The following is a 17960-nucleotide window of genomic DNA, read 5'->3' on the forward strand; positions in this document are numbered from 1 at the left end:
GTTAAAAGAGTACTCCGCTTAATAGAAATGAATGCTTCAATGTACGTGAGGGCCAGTCGTCAATGGCGTCACAATTCGCCGAGTTACGTCCCTTGGGCGATCCAGGATTCATCCGGATTATATTCTTAGGTTGGTCAGCGCCATTCACATGCACGTTGGTTCCATAATAATGATAAACGTCAAAGCCCCTAACGCTGAGCTAACACACCATGATATAACCGAAACACTATTCAAATAGGAGTAAAACCCAACAAACTCACTCACACTCGCCCCATAAACATACCGGCGATACCATTGTCAGAAACAAACCACTGAAACGCCCATGTCGTCAAGTTTCAAGGCATCTGATAAGACGTTTCCCATCCTTGTGCAATAAACATTCTTATATCACCGGGACAGCCATCTTGTCTATATAAAAGTGAACCACATACGTCTCTGTCCTACATACCGGCTGATAACAAGGAGCCCGGTGCCTTTATCAGAAACCACCACGATAAACTGACGGAAGCCTAGTACGCCGAGCTTCATCAAGGTAGGCTGTTGTAATGTTTTGTCTTGCGTATTCTGTTTCTAAACCGCCATTTTGGCATCAGAACACCTGCATGGACACAACGTGTGTGTTGGTAACGAATAAATACGTGGGTCTCTTCCTTCGGCGATACGGGTTAACTGGGTACACCACGATACTTTTGAGAAAAGCGGTCTCGGCCGTCCCAGGTCAAACTCGGACGCAGCTTTTTGAAAGGAGTGCAGTGTTCGGGCAAAAACATCTTGAGTGTCTGATCCTGATAGTTTTGTTAAAACATCTCGATGTTGGTTAGACAGGGGTCTGTTTATGCAGTTATTTGTTTGCATTCAGGATTTAGATCAACAAAACCCGGATCACCATATTAGTTATCCCAGTTCTGGTCGTACCCCAGTTCTGGTCGCAACACACGTCTGTTGTGTAAACAAAGAAGATGACTCAGAAATGAATATGGTGATTGTTGAAAATAAGACTCGTTCAGGTTATAAGAAGAAAAAAAGAAACAATTTCACCATTGCATTGTGGATGTTGTTTTGACCCTGGGAAGCAGTGTCGTCTGTGTATGTTAAATTCCATCAGTTTAGGATAGTTTAGAAGTAGAATTCTGCGTGTTTTATCATTTAGGCCTACTGAAGCCCATGTTGTGGAACACGATCCTAGTAGACTGGGTGTGTTTTGACAGGTGGGGCGATATGGGTCGGGGGGCATCATTGAGGTCAGTCAGGGGGGTCAGCTTTCTTCAGTGAGGCTGGCTCGAGCAGGCACTCGGAGGGAGCAACCAGACGCACTCTTGTTACCACACAGCCTTGGGCCTCTCCTTCTCGTATATAGTGGCTTGCACACAGTGAAAGCCGTGATTGTTACAGCAGTGAGTGAAGGGAATGTGGTTTGGTAAATAAACAGACATGTTCTTGTTTCTGGTAACCCAATCCTCCCGTTTTCACTTGCTTCCATGAAATGTTCGTCATATCTGCGTTTCCGTAAAATATTCAACAACTGTTTTGGAAAACCTTTTCATCTGACTTTTACATAAACATTTTCTGAATGATCCAAACAGAGTCAAGGTATCGAACTAGCTTTTAGAAACATGAAATGTTATTGTGTACACAATGTTGATACTGAAGCAAGGATGTTTACAAAAGTAGAGATCTATCCATCCGTACATCCGTTCATCAATTGTTTGTATATCTTAGCGTTAACACACCTGTTTGAAACATTAATATATTTCTGTAAACATTTATGTTTAGGTATGTGCATAGTAACAATGAGCCGCGAATGAGCAATGAATCGATATTGATTTCTGACAAGGATTACAACATATTGTAATTACATTCAATGATGAATCTAGAATTGCAAATGACATTTGTAAAAGAAACAAAACCCACACACAATAAGTACTACGTACAATTTACTACGTGAATGGTTGCTCTGGAGAGTTTCCAATCTCTGTTGATTATATCACCCTATATTTAATAAAAGTTCACTATTCAAATTGTTTTAAAGTAATTGGTTTAAACGATTATTAACAACTATGTTGGTGATTTATTCCTCATACAAGCAGGACTACAGGTGTGAAAGAAAGAAGAAATTGCCTTTAACTCTAGAGTGAGTGAGTGAGTTCAGTTTTATGCCACACTCAGCAATATTCCAGCTATATGGCGGCGGTCTGTAAATAATCGAATCTGAACCAGACAATCCATTGATCAACAGCATGAGCATCGATCTGAGCAATTGGGAACCGATGACATGTGTCAACCAAGTCAGCAAGCCCAACCACCCGATCCCGTTAGTCGCCTCTTACGACAAGCATGGGTTACTGAAGATCAATATTCTAACCCGGACCTTCACGGGTCCTTTAACTCTAGAATGACGATATGGGAAGAACAGAGTATAAGCATGTAGTTGTTGGTTATTTTTAGCCACAGGCAACGCATTCGGATACCAAGAAGATTCACATTGATAGCAGACTCCATCAGATCCTGCTGCAACTGCTGAATGTTGTAACGTCCTGTTTATATTCCGTCTGAAATGTCTCTGGAATTCCAGACAAAACGTTTACTATTTTCCCTCAACGATATCATTGAGGACTGAAGCAGATAATTAGAGATAAAGGTATTCGTATTTTAGCTTACAAGGGTGATGTTAAGTTGCATGAACCATTGACATACACCATTGTATACCCACATTGAATGCTACTTGTTATGTATTGCACGTGCATGGTCAAAACCCCTGGTTGCGTTGAGGCATGCATTTTGGGAAGCACTTTTTATCACCTTCATTATTGCACCTTTCTTTGTATAGTTGTTGTCCAGCTTACCAGTTTTGTAAAGGACATCATCGTGACAGGCACTCTGCAGCAACATGCTCAAATGTTAACATAGGCGGACCCAGAGCGTGTGTGCGTGCGTGCGTGTGTGTGTGAGCAGGGGTGCGCACTCCCCTTTTGTCTTGAAAGTTTTTTAAATGACCATTGAAATTCTTGTGAAAATGAAACAACACCCACCCGACCCCCACCGCCCTTGGTCAGATTGTCCACATACCCAGACCATTTGATGCTTGTTGTAAAAGGTTCGTGTCAGACACTATATTTGCCAAAGCAGACCTTCAATAATAAGGTTGAGTGTATAATAGACCTGGTTAATAAGATTCTTCCAGAAACTGAAAACTGTACACTTGCCAAAGTATTACAGATATATGTGGTTGTGGCCGGTATGTCTATTTCAGGGTCTGAATGGGGTACAAGTGCGTACATCTCCTGGCAGTGAAATGAGGCTTTGATTCATTGAGCCGCATGACACAGTTGTTCCATATGATTTAAATCAGATTATTCTTAAGTTATCACTGTATCAAATAATATTACTGTTAACTCTTTGAACCAAGAAGGACATTCAAAATGGTATTGTGGGTTCATAACTGGCCACTGTGGGGGACAATTATTTTCATTTAAGTTCTTAACAGTTCCTCTACGACTGAAAAATGACCCATGTCATGTTCATCAGTTCCTAACCACTGTTTACAACCAAACCATGTTCGGAATTGCTTTACTTAGATTCTAAATATAACGTATCCATAGTTTCAAGACATGTTAAGCATAAATCTAAAAGTGATAATAGTTTTAACAGCGATGGGCCAGGTGGAGATCGAGTCATGTTGTTTGACCTAAATCACATCTGATGGGTAGAAAAAGGAGAAATGCCTATTTTGTGTATGATTTAGGACCACCCTATAATGTTCCTAAATTTCACAGCACCATACCTGTGGTCATAGATTCCACCCAAGTGATATAACTAAAACATTGTTCAACGTGACGAAGGTGAGGTGAGGTGAGGTGAGGTGAGGTGAGGTGACGAAGGACCCAATTCACGCATGAAATAACTTTGGGTACATAGGCCTTTAAATTGCAGTGAGTGAGTGAGTGAATTTGTTTTTTACGCAGCCTGTAGCAATATTCCAGCAATATTACAGCTGTGCACACGATAAATGGGCTTGACACATTGTACCCATGTGAGGAATCGAACCCAGGTCTTCAGCGTGACGAGCCTTAACCACTAGGCTATCCCGTCGCACCAGGTTCATGTAAGTCGTTCCTAAAGGTTTCCAATGGGACATTCGTTAAGTTTCATACAAACGACAAGAAGATACAAATCCCGTAAAAGTCTATCATAGTTTGGCAAGTCTATATTTTTCTTCAGCAGGTTCAGTTTCTGGGGCAGCAGGCAGATATGTCTCCGTGTCAGCCGGGCAGACGTTGCCTCCTTCTGGGGATTGTCCTCATCTCTGTTGCTACAAGTCAAGGCCACGGCAACGTCCACAACTCAAACGGCAGTGACGACATCGGTGACATTGTTGGCAACATCTCACACAGTGCTGTCCCCCCAAACACAGTTCCGTCTTACAGAGATTCAGTACTTGCATTTCTTACCGGAGGGAAGAGTCGCGGACAGAAGCAGGTCCTTCAGCTGTTCCAGAAGAACCCTCTTCTAAGCGTGGAACTCATGCAGGCTTTTTCGAATTTGGAGAACATTTCGGGGGAGATGATTTCTGATCAGCTGACAGCATCAGTTGGGAATAATCAAGGGCAGGTTGGAACTCAGTGTATGGCAGACATAATGGAATATTGGTTAGCTCTGAAGAACAAGACACTGTGGGCATTGCAAAGTAAGCAGTAGGTTCATCTTCAAGCCTGTCAACACCTTATGTCATCACTATCAGATAGGGATATATACACACATGCGTACCATATAGTCTGAATAGCGCAATGGGTTTTGCCTTAAGTAGAAATTTCTATGAATCTGGAAATGTTTATTGGTGCTTTCTAAAATAGTTTTTATGCAATTGTTGGTGTTACGGTTGCAACCGGTGGAGCAAGATATGCTTAAGTTTAACGAACACCTGGTGTCATCACTGAAAAATAGGCTCTTGTGGGCCCGTACATACATCTCCGGTGTATATTGAAATCATTGAAATTACTTAACAACACTGACTGTCAAGTACGAACATGTGCCGATGCCAGTACTGACATATCAATGCCGTTATTGTTCATCACAGTGGCTGATGCGACAGGGAGACCTGGTCCGGGGCTTCTGAGGGGCAACCTCCAGCTGTATGGCAACTTTGATGAATGTCTTGAAGTCAGGGGTGTGGTTGACGGTAACGACGGTAACACCACCGAAGGCAACCATTGCCTGGCATTCATTACGCTGCCAAGCATCGTCACAGACATGGTCAAGGATCCCATCACTGGGGTAAATATCACATTACGGACCCTAAACCTTTTTTCAGTTTGACGCTAAATATGACTTAAAACCTGTTGGTAAGAAAATATCCTGAAACCAGCATCTTCTGAAAATCCCTATACATTGGTCGGCCGGCATGGGCAGACATTATGACGTTATTAGAGATTTATATGAAGCCATAAACTTGTTAAATCAGAACCCTGTTCACGTTTGGTGTCATTATGCCAAAACCATCGACTGCCTTACATAGAGTCACAAATATTTCACCTAAAGTAAGCTTTTGTGTGTATATAAATTCGTTACGGGTGTCTGTGTAAGTGATTTTACGAGCTCAGTCTCGACTTTCAGTATCTTGTTGTAGCAGCCAAATGGTATCGTAAACTGTAGATCCAATATATAGCTCACAATCCGACCCGCAGAGGTACAGATAAGCTGCGTATCTGTGTACATTACGCTAATGCTTATCTGAAAATTCAGTTCCTATTAAGTCTATTGCGTACAAGTGCGCTTGAAGTTTTGTAAATACTCAATAAATGTGATCTTACATGCGTACACTAAACATGTAAAATCTACATGTCCATCTACCGGTGGACAGATAAAATAACTGAGGTATATTGAGAGGTTCTGTTTCGGGACATGAACTTGGCAAATTGCAGTCTTTCTTATCGTTTCTCACATTACAGATCAAATATAAATACCAAACACTAACATTTAAACTTTATTATATTTTTACAATTAATGGAAAATGACAAAATACCCAATTGAGTTTGAATGAAGTGAGTACGATGTATTTGGTTACTGAAAGGAAAATTAGGATACCCATTTGAGATGGACACAAGCGAGTACATAACTCAATGACCCAAAAGTTATCTGTAGATCACAATCCCTTGCAGCTGTTGGGAGTCACAACTCCCAGTTTCCAGTGGCACATGTGTGTTCCAAAGTCATGCAGTGAGCAGGATGTAAAGCAAGCCCTCAACTTACGTGAGTATTTGAGTGTTAAACGCCGCCCAGTAATACGTCAGTCTGTAAATAATCGAGTCTGGATCAGGCAGCCCAGTAATTAGTATCGTGAGCTTCGATCTCTGCAAATGGTATACAAAGAAATGCAATCATCCAAACCATCGTGTCTAACCACCTGGTCCATTTCGTGGCCTCTTCCGACAAACATGGGTGTGCTATTGACCTATTCCTAACCGACATCTCAGGTCTCTTGTGTTTTTGATGACTTGAATAACATTTCAATGTTTATATACAAAATATGTTTTAATAAAAGAATGGTAAATACACGATATTGACATCTGTATACTGTGAATGAACTGAAGTAAATGACACGATCTAGCGTTTGATAAAGCTAACACTTACAGGAGTTTAGGTGGAAATCGTTAACCTTGACCTTGGTATGGTCAAGATGTAACGTTTGATAAAGCTAACACTTACAGGAGTTTAGGTGGAAATCGTTAACCTTGACCTTGGTATGGTCACGATGTAACGTTTGATAAAGCTAACACTTACAGGAGTTTAGGTGGAAATCGTTAACCTTGACCTTGGTATGTTCACGATGTAACGTTTGATAAAGCTAACACTTACAGGAGTTTAGGTGGAAATCGTTAACCTTGACCTTGGTATGTTATGGAAAATGAGCAAAACATATACACTAATTGCTGTATTTAAGATTGGGCTAAACTATATGTATCTACATCAAACTGCCGAGCAAGAGAAAGTTTATACTTTGAAAAGGTGCCGGGATCGAGCCCACCTGTGACCGCGCGCGTGCGTGCGTGCGTGTGTGTTTTTGTGCGTGCGTGCGTGCGTGTGTGTGTGTGAGAGATATCGATGCCCGGGTCGAATGCATCACCGTCGAAAAAACACGTCCCGATTGAGCCACTATCAAACATACACAGCATGTATCCATTCAGTTTGCTACACTGTTAATAGTCACAGTCAAAATGAAGTATAGCATGTATTTTAATGATCTCTCTGATAACGGTTGCACTTAAGACATTCAATTTTAGTTTACGATTTGAAAGAAAATTCATGTGAAAAAATTTAATTTAAAAATTTTGTTCATTGAAGTACCTCTCCAGGATCTCAACATGACTGTGCTTACCCTTAACTGTCGACACGACAAGGACCTCGGCAACGACATCAGTGGCATCGTCGGGGTGTAAGTATAGCATGACGACAGCCTGCTGTGTGTAACATAGACACCCTGAGCGTGAGTGAGAGTGTGACACTGATTTCATCTGTATGTCAGTCATATCATGGCGTGGTTCCTTGATACTATGGTGGCTGAGTAGGGCCTTCGCTGTCTCGTCTCACTTTATCGCTTTCTCGCGTGATGGTATCGCTTTCTCGTCTCGCGTTATCGCTTTCTCGTCTCGCGTTATCGATTTCTCGTCTCGTGATATCGCTTTCTCGTCTCGTGTTATCGCTTTCTCGTCTCGTGATATCGCTTTCTCACTTTCTCGCCTCCGAATTTTAAGACGAGAAAGCGATGGCCCTAATCTATGGTGGCTGATTCTCGTCTCGTGATATCGCTTTCTCGTCTCGTGATATCGCTTTCTCGCTTTCTCGCCTCCGAATTTTAAGGCGAGAAAGCGATGGCCCTAATCAGCCACCATACTAATCAGCCACCATAGATCATGCGCAGACAGGACTGAATTGTGGGTAATATCGCTCTATCGCTGTCTCGCTCTATCGCTTTCTCCCGCAATAATATCGCTTTCTCGACTCGTGCTATCGCTTTCTCGTCTCGTGCTATCGCTTTCTCGTCTCGCGTTATCGCTTTCTCGTCTCGTGCTATCGCTTTCTCGTTTCGTGTTATCGCTTTATCGTCTCGTGTTATCGCTTTCTCGTCTCCTGATATCGCTTTCTCGCTTTCTCGCCTCCGAATTTTAAGGCGAGAAAATGATGGCCCTAATCAGCCACCATAACTGAGTGCAATGTGGACGAAGTGCCTTGCCCAGGGGCACAACACAGCATGAGACCCAGGTCACAAGTTTTGGTGTCTCAACCGGGATTCGAACCCGGGCCTGATATGTAAAATCATGCTAACCACTACACCACTGTGCTCCACGAAATACAATACCATATGTTGGGAGTGTTTGTCTGTATTTCTATATGTCATTCCCTTGCAAATCCTGTGAGTTATCATTGACATTCAGCAATTCCACTGACATAATTATGTATCTGTATTTCAGTGTCATATTATCTGTGTTCGTTCTCGTGGCCGTCATTGGTACTCTATACGACGTCATCACGGCAGCAAAGAGAGACACACAAGAGGACGACAACATCGACAGATACGTGAACCACTCTGCCACCGTTGATGGTTCTGTTTCCAACCACGACAGCGAACTCTCCATAGATCAGAAGAGTAGCAGTAAGGTTGATAGACAGAGCCTTTATGATACGAGAGAGTCAAGAAAAGTCTTTGGCAAGCCGAAAGAGAGTAAGTTTTTCGATTCGACTCATTATTTGACGCGGTAATGACTATAGTTCTGATTCAGATTTTAACACCACACACACCACACACACACACACACACACACACACACACACACACACACACACACACACACACACACACACACACACACACACACACACACACACACACACACACACACACACACACACACACACCTCCCAACATTTTGACCATCCATCCAATTGTTAGACGTCTTAAGTGTGTTCAAAAATATAATGAATTTCAATATACAAACGTACTTTTGTGTCATGGTCATTCTCCTACAAACACGATCTGGTTTAACATCATAATTTTGTAATCGTTAGGTGTTCCACATTTCAGGCATTGGAAGGAAGCTTCTTCTCGCTTTCTCCATCCCGAGGAATACTGAGAAGCTACTGAGTGCCAAAACTAGTGCATCTGACCTGTCGTGTCTCCACGGAGTGAGGGTGCTCAGCATGGGCTGGGTAATCCTTGGACACACTGTGCTGATCTGTTTAAGTGCTGGTAAGTTGGAAATCTCTCCCCACACTGTGCTGTTGATCTGTTTAAGTGCTGGTAAGTTGGTAATAGTTGGCCACATTGTGCTATGGAAAGGTGGCAATCCTTGGTCACAGGTCCTAAATAGTTTAAGCTCGGGTAAGGCGGCAATCCCTGATCACAGGACATGACCTGTTTAAGCTCGGGTAAGGCGGCAATCCCTGATCACAGGACATGACCTGTTTAAGCTCGGGTAGGTGGCAATTACTGGTCACAGGTCATGACCTCTGTATGTTCGGGTAAGGTGGCAATCACTGGTCACAGGTCATGACCTCTGTAAGTTCGGGTAAGGTGGCAATCCCTGGTCCCAGGTCATGACCTGTTTAAGCTCGGGTAGGTGGCAATCCCTGGTCCCAGGTCATGACCTGTTTAAGCTCGGGTAGGTGGCAATCACTGGTCCCAGGTCATGACCTGTTTAAGCTGGGGTAGGTGACAGTCCCGGGTCACAGGACTTGACCTGTGTAAGCTATGGAAAGTCGGTACAATATATCAGAATATATTTCTAGGTATTTCTTGTGTGCATGAGTTATGTGAAGTTGTCAACGTTACAACGTCTACATGACCTGCTACTTTACAGCTGCCAATCCTGTGGATGGCTTCAAGGATCTCAGCAGCTTCACGATGCAGGCGGTGACCAATGGCACCCTCTCAGTAGACACGTTCTTTGTGATGAGGTAAACAATAGCATCCTAACATCTCAATTTAGATTAATTTAGAAAATATGAAGTTCGGTTTTAATTTATAATATTTTAATTATAAATTTTTAAAATTAAAAACAAAATTAAGATCTGTGTTTAACTCTTCTTCCAAATGATATACACTTTCTTCAAATTATACTTTATATCTCACTTAAACGGTAAATATTAATTCCTACACTTCATCACAGTTTATGTCAGCAGCGGCCTCTCAGTGTTATACCATGGTTGTGTTTGTGATATTTTCTATTTTACTTTTAGTGGTTGTTTGGTGGCGTTGTTATTTCTGAGAGAGAAAGAGAAAATCGGCAAATTAACTGTGCGTCAGATGGTGCTGTACTACGTTCACAGATTCTTGCGGTAAGTGTGTACACAGTAGCCTTAAGAGTATGGATTCCTTGTCGATATGGGGGCGGTGGGGTTCAGCCTGAGTCAAGTGGAATAAATGCGTTGGCCGTGTCACGCCGAAGACCCGGGTTCGAATGCACCCACATGGGTACAAAGAGTGTGAAGCCCATTTCTGGTGTCCCCCGCCGTGATGTTGCTGGAATAATGCTAAAAGCGGCGTAAAACCAAACTCAGTCAGTCAGTCAGTCCTTGTCGATATGTTAATATCTGTTTCACGACAGCATGTAGCTTAGTAGGTGACGTGTTTTCTTGTCAGGCAGACGACTTGGTTCAATCCTGATTCGAGTCTGATTCTTGTCTCGGTAACCTCTGAATTTCTCGGGATCAATATTCAGGGGGTCTGAGGCAGTAGTGAACGTCTGTGTGCGCGCGCGTGTGTATTTTGTGTGCGTGTGTGTGCGTACATACATGCGTGCGTGTGTATGTGTTAATGTGAGGTGGATGGAGATTAAGGTAATGCAGTTTGAGGTTCGTTTAAAGATTCTGTCAATGAATATCATATTTATTCGTCTTAACTTTGTTTTGAAAGTACAAATCCTCATCTCTTTGACGATTTCATGTAAGATTTGTGGCTCTAAGGGTATTCTCAGTATAATGAATTCGCTTAATATCCCGCATGGAACTGAGGCAGCATCCGTGGTGTAGTGGTTAGAGCGTCCACCCGGAGAGCGGAAGGTCGCGGGTTCGATCCCCGACCGCGTCATACCAAAAGACGTTAAAATATGGTACTTGTTTGTCCCTGCCTGGCGCTCGGTATTAATGGGTACAGCAAGGACTGGTCGGCTCGGAGTCAGTATAATGTGTGTGAGTGGGGTATTCATGCTTCACTGCGGCATGGTATCTCAGTGGGCTAGCACTATAAAACCAGCTGGGCTAGTACAAGCAGCCGCACATACACATACACACGCATGCACGTCGTCATATGAGCGAAATATTCTCAAGCACGACGTTAAACCCGATTTCACCTCACCTCACCGCATGGAACTGTTGAACTGCCCCTGATCGACGCTCTCTCCCCCCAGGCTTACCCCTCTGTACATGATGGTGATAATGTTCTATGTGTGCGTGAGTGGTTACTTCAACGATGGGCCAGGGGTAACTCCCCTGCTGGACCGGGAGAACTGTAGGCGAAACTGGTGGGTCAATCTACTCTACATCAACAATGTCTACAGATCCTCGTCGGCTGAACTGGTAAGTGTTAAGTTGATCAACTGAAATATTGTGTTACTATTGCGGTTTCATTCCAATTACAACCAGGGACACGAATGGCCAGGTCGTCTAATGCGCTGGAATTTCAGTGGAGTTACGTCCCTTATGCATTCCAGAATCTGGGGTTCGAAATTTAAATTCGTTAAAATTGTGATTGTTTGGTTGTAGTATCATACTGGTGAGGGGAGGTGGGGTAGCCCAGTGGTTAAAGCGTTTACACGTCACACCGAAGGCCCGTGTTCGATTCCTCACATGGGTACAATGTGTGAAGCCCATTTCCGTGATATTGCTGGGATATTGCTCAAAGCGGCGTAAAACCATACTCACTCACTCATACTCAGTACTCAGGAATGTAGGTTTTATGAAATTGTAGTTACGTTTTTGAAACTATGGTCATATGATTGTAAATCTGACATATCGTTCTTTTGATTGAAATACACGGAACTGAAAGAGAAATAAGAAATATGACATACTGAAATTTTGTATCTTGGTCTTTATCTATCAGAGATTGTTTCAGTTGTTAATAATGAAGTCCTGCCCCATAAAGCTATGGGTTTGGCGTCAGAAACCCATGCTTGCCGTAAAGGGTGACTAACGGAATCGGTGGTCAAGCCTGCTGACTTGGTCATGGTATTCCAACTGCGTAGGTACTCATGATGCCAATCACCGGAATGTCTAGTCCAAACTTGATTATTAAGGAGATGCTGTCTGATAGCTATAATAGCCCTGGGTACGTCGTTAAACTACATGCAAACCAAGAACACCCAACACACTCACATCGTTTCCATTGCAGTGTCTAGGTCAGTCTTGGTTTCTGGCAAATGACATGCAGTTCTACTGGATTGCACCTCTGGCTCTCATTCCACTGGCTTGTGGGTAGGTACGATGGGGTCTATAACAGCCTCAAGCCAAACTGACCTCTTTTGTTCCATACTTTTTGGATATTTTGGTCGTGGGTCTCATTGTTTGACATTATGTATAGAAAAGGACAAGTATGTCAGGGAACATCTCCAATTCACATCATATGTCTAATGTTTCTATATTCACCTTTAAATTATTTTTAAGAAACGATCCTGGACGATTCTGTCTCGTAATCATTATAATTTAGGATAAGCGATGCTTCAGAACAGTTAAATTAGAAAATGAGTGTTCATTGTTAATGCAGCATCAGGCATCTGTTCATGGCTTAGGTTTAAATTTTTTAAATCTGCCTACTTCGTACCCCAAGTACCCCAAAACGGTTTGAGTGGAAGATTGTAACTAAATCAGGATATTTTGTGGCTAGGTCCGATGTTTCAGAACAGTTTGACCAGAAGGCGGTAGCGTCGCCATTCAGGTAACTGAGTCCTACACGGCTCTATGATATACAAACAATCTACTTTTGTTCCAGCTGGCCGTTCATCGGCATCCTGGTGATCTTCCTCCTCCTCGCCACGCATATCATATCTTATGCGTACTTAGAATACTTCGTCAATGGCTCGGGACTCGTGTAAGTTGCCACAGATGAGTGAGTGAGTGAGTGAGTTTGGTTTTACGCCGCTTTTAGCAATATTCCAGCAATATCACGGCGGGGGACACCAGAAATGAGCTTTACACATTGTACCCATGTGGGGAATCGAACCCGGGTCTTCGGCGTGACGAGCGAACGCTTTAACCACTAGGCTACCCCACCGCCCCCTGCCACAGATGAAACACTAGTGTTTCAGGTGTTCAGTATTAGAACGTGTCAGTACAGATGGTGTTACAATACATATATACTACTCAAATGAAGCTAAGGACCCTTATTCGTTCTTAATAATGTAGTTAGTCCGTCATGGTTGAATAATTGTGATTCCTTAACTTTTTTTTAGTAGTATGCTCAACCTGCAGATAGAACAACAACACAAGGCATATACACCAACAAGGGCTGTACATTAACGCCCAATGAAAGTCAGTCCACTAAGCCATATAGTTATAAATTTTATGCAAACATCGTTCAGGTGATGTGAGTCTGTATGCGTGGATGGTTTAGTAATGTGGCTCAGTATGTCTACAGAAATGTGAGTGTGAGTTAGTTTAGTTTTACGTCACACTCAGCAATATTCCAGCTATATGGCGGCGGTCTGCAAATAATCGAGTCTGGACCAGACAATCCAGTGACCAACAGCATGAGCATCGATCTGCGCAATTGGGAACCGATGACATGTGTCAACCAAGTCAGAGAGCCTGACCGACCGATCCCGTTTGTCGCCTCTTACGACAAGCATGGGTTACTGAAGATCAATATTCTAACCCGGACCTTCACGGGTCGCTGAAATGTGCTACCCACCAATGCATGTAAATGAACAAAGAATCACCATGGATAACTACTGGCTATGAATGACAAATGACAATTGAACGACTATTGATAAACGACTAATGGCTGTATACGTACACCATGAACGTACAGTTGTATTATATACTCATGCCAATAATGGCTGTCACCCCTCCCACCCCAACCCCACACCCCCACCCCACAGCCCTCCAATTAAAAAGATTGAAGGGGTGACAACCATTATTGGCATGAGTATATATGTGTCCATACCATAATGTATTATATATGTGTCCATACCATAATGTATTATATATGTGTCCATACCATAATGCAGAGCATTTAGCTTTATTTCATATATTTTTCAGCAATTCTGCCCAGTTCGAGACGGAGATCTACTTCATGCCTTATTGTAGAGTGGGCGTGTTCGCCATCGGAATGGCCCTGGGATACCTGTTATTTAAAACAAAGTGTAAACTGAATATAACTAAGGTAATTAAAACAGAGAGTGGGTTTGGTTTTAAACTGAGTTGACCATTATTGAAGTTACATCTTGGCGTGTCAGCATGATGAGACTTAAAGACAATAATAATCGATGAAAATTCTGGTCTTTGAATCCTGGCATAATTAATACATGCCATGCACTGTACCACTTTGGGCGCAAAGCTACAAAAACAAATGGTTGTATTCAGCTGAATAAAGTCGCAGTATACGGCAGACATCTGCCATGATTGTGATTAATGAACAATCTGTCCAATCTTCATTTACTCCCCAAAATATGGATTTATGAAATGCTTATGGTCAGTCGTCAGGAGGAAGATAAGCAAATTAAATGACTACCAGCGATGGAACACAAACAATAATAATAATGACAAACTTTATGGATAACAACTTCTTATATTTCGTGAAGGCGACGTTTCGATACCGATTCTTGTACTGTTGTCAAGTAGGAATCTGTATCGAAACGTTGCCCTCGCGATACAGAAGTTGTTATACATAAAATGTTTCATTATTGAACTTCCAACTTGTATAATGCCACTCCAAGAACTAAAAACAATAACGAACCAACACGACTGAAACATAACACGTGGGCCATACAGTTCCTGTGTACGTTGGTAGGGGTTCATTTTGACACTTCATTGAAAGATTGTTAAATCCTTCTGAGCTGTTAGAGCGTCAGCCCGGAGAACGGAAGGTCGCGGGTTCGATCCCCGACCGCGTCATACCAAAAGACGTTAAAATATGGTACTTGTTGGTCCCTGCCTGGCGCTCGGCATTAATGGGTACAACAAGGACTGGTCGGCTCGGAGTCAGTATAATGTGTCTGAGTGGGGTATTCATGCTTCACTGCGGCATGGTATCTCAGTGGGCTAACACTATAAAACCAGCTTCAGTCTGGGCTAGTACAAGCAGCCGCACATACACACGCATGCACGTCGTCATATGAGCGAAATATTCTCAAGCACGACGTTAAACCCAATTTCACCTCAACTCACCTTCTGAGCTGTTAGTGTTGTTGGTGTTCATTGTCCACAATGACACTGAGCTTCCTGTTAATGTGGAGCTTGTCTTCCAGGTGTGGCTGACATTAGGCTGGACATTGGCCGTGGGTGTGGCCCTAGTATGTACCTACATCACTTACGACGAGTGGACAGACGGACAGATTACCTGGGGTCGTTCATCTCTCCTGACCCATGAGGTGTTGTACAGACCTGCCTGGGCCCTGTGTGTCTCCTGGGTGATACTTGTCTGCGGCAGTGGATGTGGCGGTAAGGATGGTTCCTGGTGATGGGTGACTGTAGTGGATGTGGAGGTAAGGATGGTTCCTGGATGATATTTGTCTGTGGCAGTGGATGATATTTGTCTGTGGCAATGGATGTGGAGGTAAGGATGGTTCCTGGATGATATTTGTCTGTGGCAGTGGATGTGGAGGTAAGGATGGTTCCTGGTGATGGGTGACTGTAGTGGATGTGGAGGTAAGGATGGTTCCTGGATGATATTTGTCTGCGGCAGTGGATGTGGAGGTAAGGATGGTTCCTGGATGATATTTGTCTGTGGCAGTGGATGATATTTGTCTGTGTCAGTGGATGTGGAGGCAAGGGTGTTTCCTGGCGATTGGTGTCTGTTGATTGATATGTGTCTGCTCCAGTGGAGGTAAGGGTTGTGTCCTGATTGACATGATATATGTCTGCTTCATTCGTTCGATGAATAATCTGGAATAAGACGTATTTTCCAGCACCAATGGATAGATGATTGACTGCTTCAGTCAGTCTCCAATGTAGATTGAATCGTTCTCCCTACGTAATGGTGTAACTACATTTTTGTAGTAGAGGTGGGTGATATATTCTGACATCCTTGCAGGTATCGTCAACTCCATACTGTCGTGGGAGGCCTGGATCCCTCTGGGGAGACTGACGTACGGGGCGTATCTCCTTCACGTGATGGTTCTGACTACCAGGCATGCCAATCGACGCACAGCTTACTACTACAACGCAGAATATCTTGTAAGTTTCAAGCCAAATATTCAACACGGTCAACCGGGGCAGACCTAACCACATTTTGGTTCCTTCCAATACCAGTCTATTATAGTATATTTATAGTATGATATATTATTGTAATATATATATTATATATATTTTATAGTATAATTAGTATATGTTCGGCAAAGTCGTTAAAACGTCAGGTGAACAGGCTAGCTAAGGCTTTCTGCGTCAATTTTAGTCATTACAAAAACACCAAACCGAAAACTATGATGTCATATGTGCGAAGTAGATCGTCAATGTCTAAGAGAAACATGGGGAAAGCTGATTCTGCTTTCGTTTCATTAGTAATTCGTGATTTGCAAATACCAAACTCTGATCATTTGGCTTTGTGGCTTCTATAATTCATCGTGTACGTACAAGTAAACCAATTATATAATATGAATGTATGTTAATCGATATCATTCACTGTTCGTTATTGTTATGACGTGGCACACCCAGTCTGTGTAGAAGTAAATTTACGGTACTTTTTATCTTCTAGAGCTACGAGTTCCTGGGCACGTGGGGCATCACCTATGGTATGGCCTTTATATTTGCCGTGCTTGTGGAAGCGCCATGTCTTGGGATTGAAAAAGCTCTTTTAAGAAGATGATTTTACAGATAATTCATATCAAGTGCTCTGTGATAAGAACAACCATGCTGATCCACATATCACTTTCACGAGTCTCCAGTTGAATGAAACAAAGTTCTCCAGTGACATACAAACTACTTTCTGTTCAACCATGCCAATTATATTAGGACGAGACATTATCTCAAAGGGCAGTAACTCACACCAACGAAACCTCTAGTTGAATCAAACAACGTTCTCCAGTGACATACAAACCACTTTCAGTTCAACCATGACAATTATATTAGGACGAGACATTGTCTCAAAGGGCAGTAACTCACACCAACGAAACCTCTAGTTGAATCAAACAAAGTTCTCCAATGACATACAAACGACTTTCATTTCTATCATGTCAATTATATTAGGACGAGACATTATCTCAAAGGGCAGTAACTCACACCAACGAAACCTCTAGTTGAATCAAACAACGTTCTCCAGTGACATACAAACGACTTTCAGTTCAACCATGCCAATTATATTAGGACGAGACATTATCTCAAAGGGCGGTAACTCTCACCAACGAAAATTGAATCAAACAACGTTCTCCAGTGACATACAAACGACTTTCAGTTCAACCATGCCAATTATATTAGGACGAGACATTATCTCAAAGGGCGGTAACTCGCACCAACGAAACCTCCAGTTGAATCAAACAACGTTCTCCAGTGGTATACAAACGACTTTCAGTTCAACCATGCCAATTATATTAGGACGAGACATTATCTCAAAGGGCGGTAACTCTCACCAACGAAACCTCCAGTTGAATCAAACAACGTTCTCCAGTGACATACAAACGAATTTCGTTTCTATCATGTCAATTATATTAGGACAAGACATTATCTCAAAGGGCGGTAACTCTCACCAACGAAACCTCTAGTTGAATCAAACAACGTTCTCGAATGACATAAAAACGACTTTCATTTCTATCATGTCAATT

At 42.6% G+C, this 17960-nt stretch overlaps 1 protein-coding gene across 1 annotated transcript; it reads left to right on the top strand.

Moving 5' to 3' along the window:
* Positions 1-459: 459 nt before the first annotated feature.
* Positions 460-17549, top strand: LOC124254763 (nose resistant to fluoxetine protein 6-like). Its single transcript, XM_046688616.1, has 16 exons — positions 460-532; positions 4219-4684; positions 5075-5271; positions 6156-6246; positions 7339-7429; positions 8466-8716; positions 9077-9241; positions 9852-9948; positions 10231-10329; positions 11400-11568; positions 12380-12462; positions 12977-13075; positions 14245-14368; positions 15453-15645; positions 16238-16380; positions 16898-17549. The coding sequence occupies exons 2-16, from the start codon at positions 4249-4251 to the stop codon at positions 17006-17008; spliced, it is 2349 nt and encodes a 782-aa protein (XP_046544572.1). The 5' UTR covers positions 460-532; positions 4219-4248; the 3' UTR covers positions 17009-17549.
* The last annotated feature ends 411 nt before the right edge of the window (positions 17550-17960 follow it).

The sequence above is a fragment of the Haliotis rubra genome, unplaced genomic scaffold (genome assembly GCF_003918875.1).
Source record: "Haliotis rubra isolate DU_JTF1 unplaced genomic scaffold, ASM391887v1 Scf580, whole genome shotgun sequence".
In the NCBI taxonomy this organism is placed as follows: domain Eukaryota; kingdom Metazoa; phylum Mollusca; class Gastropoda; order Lepetellida; family Haliotidae; genus Haliotis; species Haliotis rubra.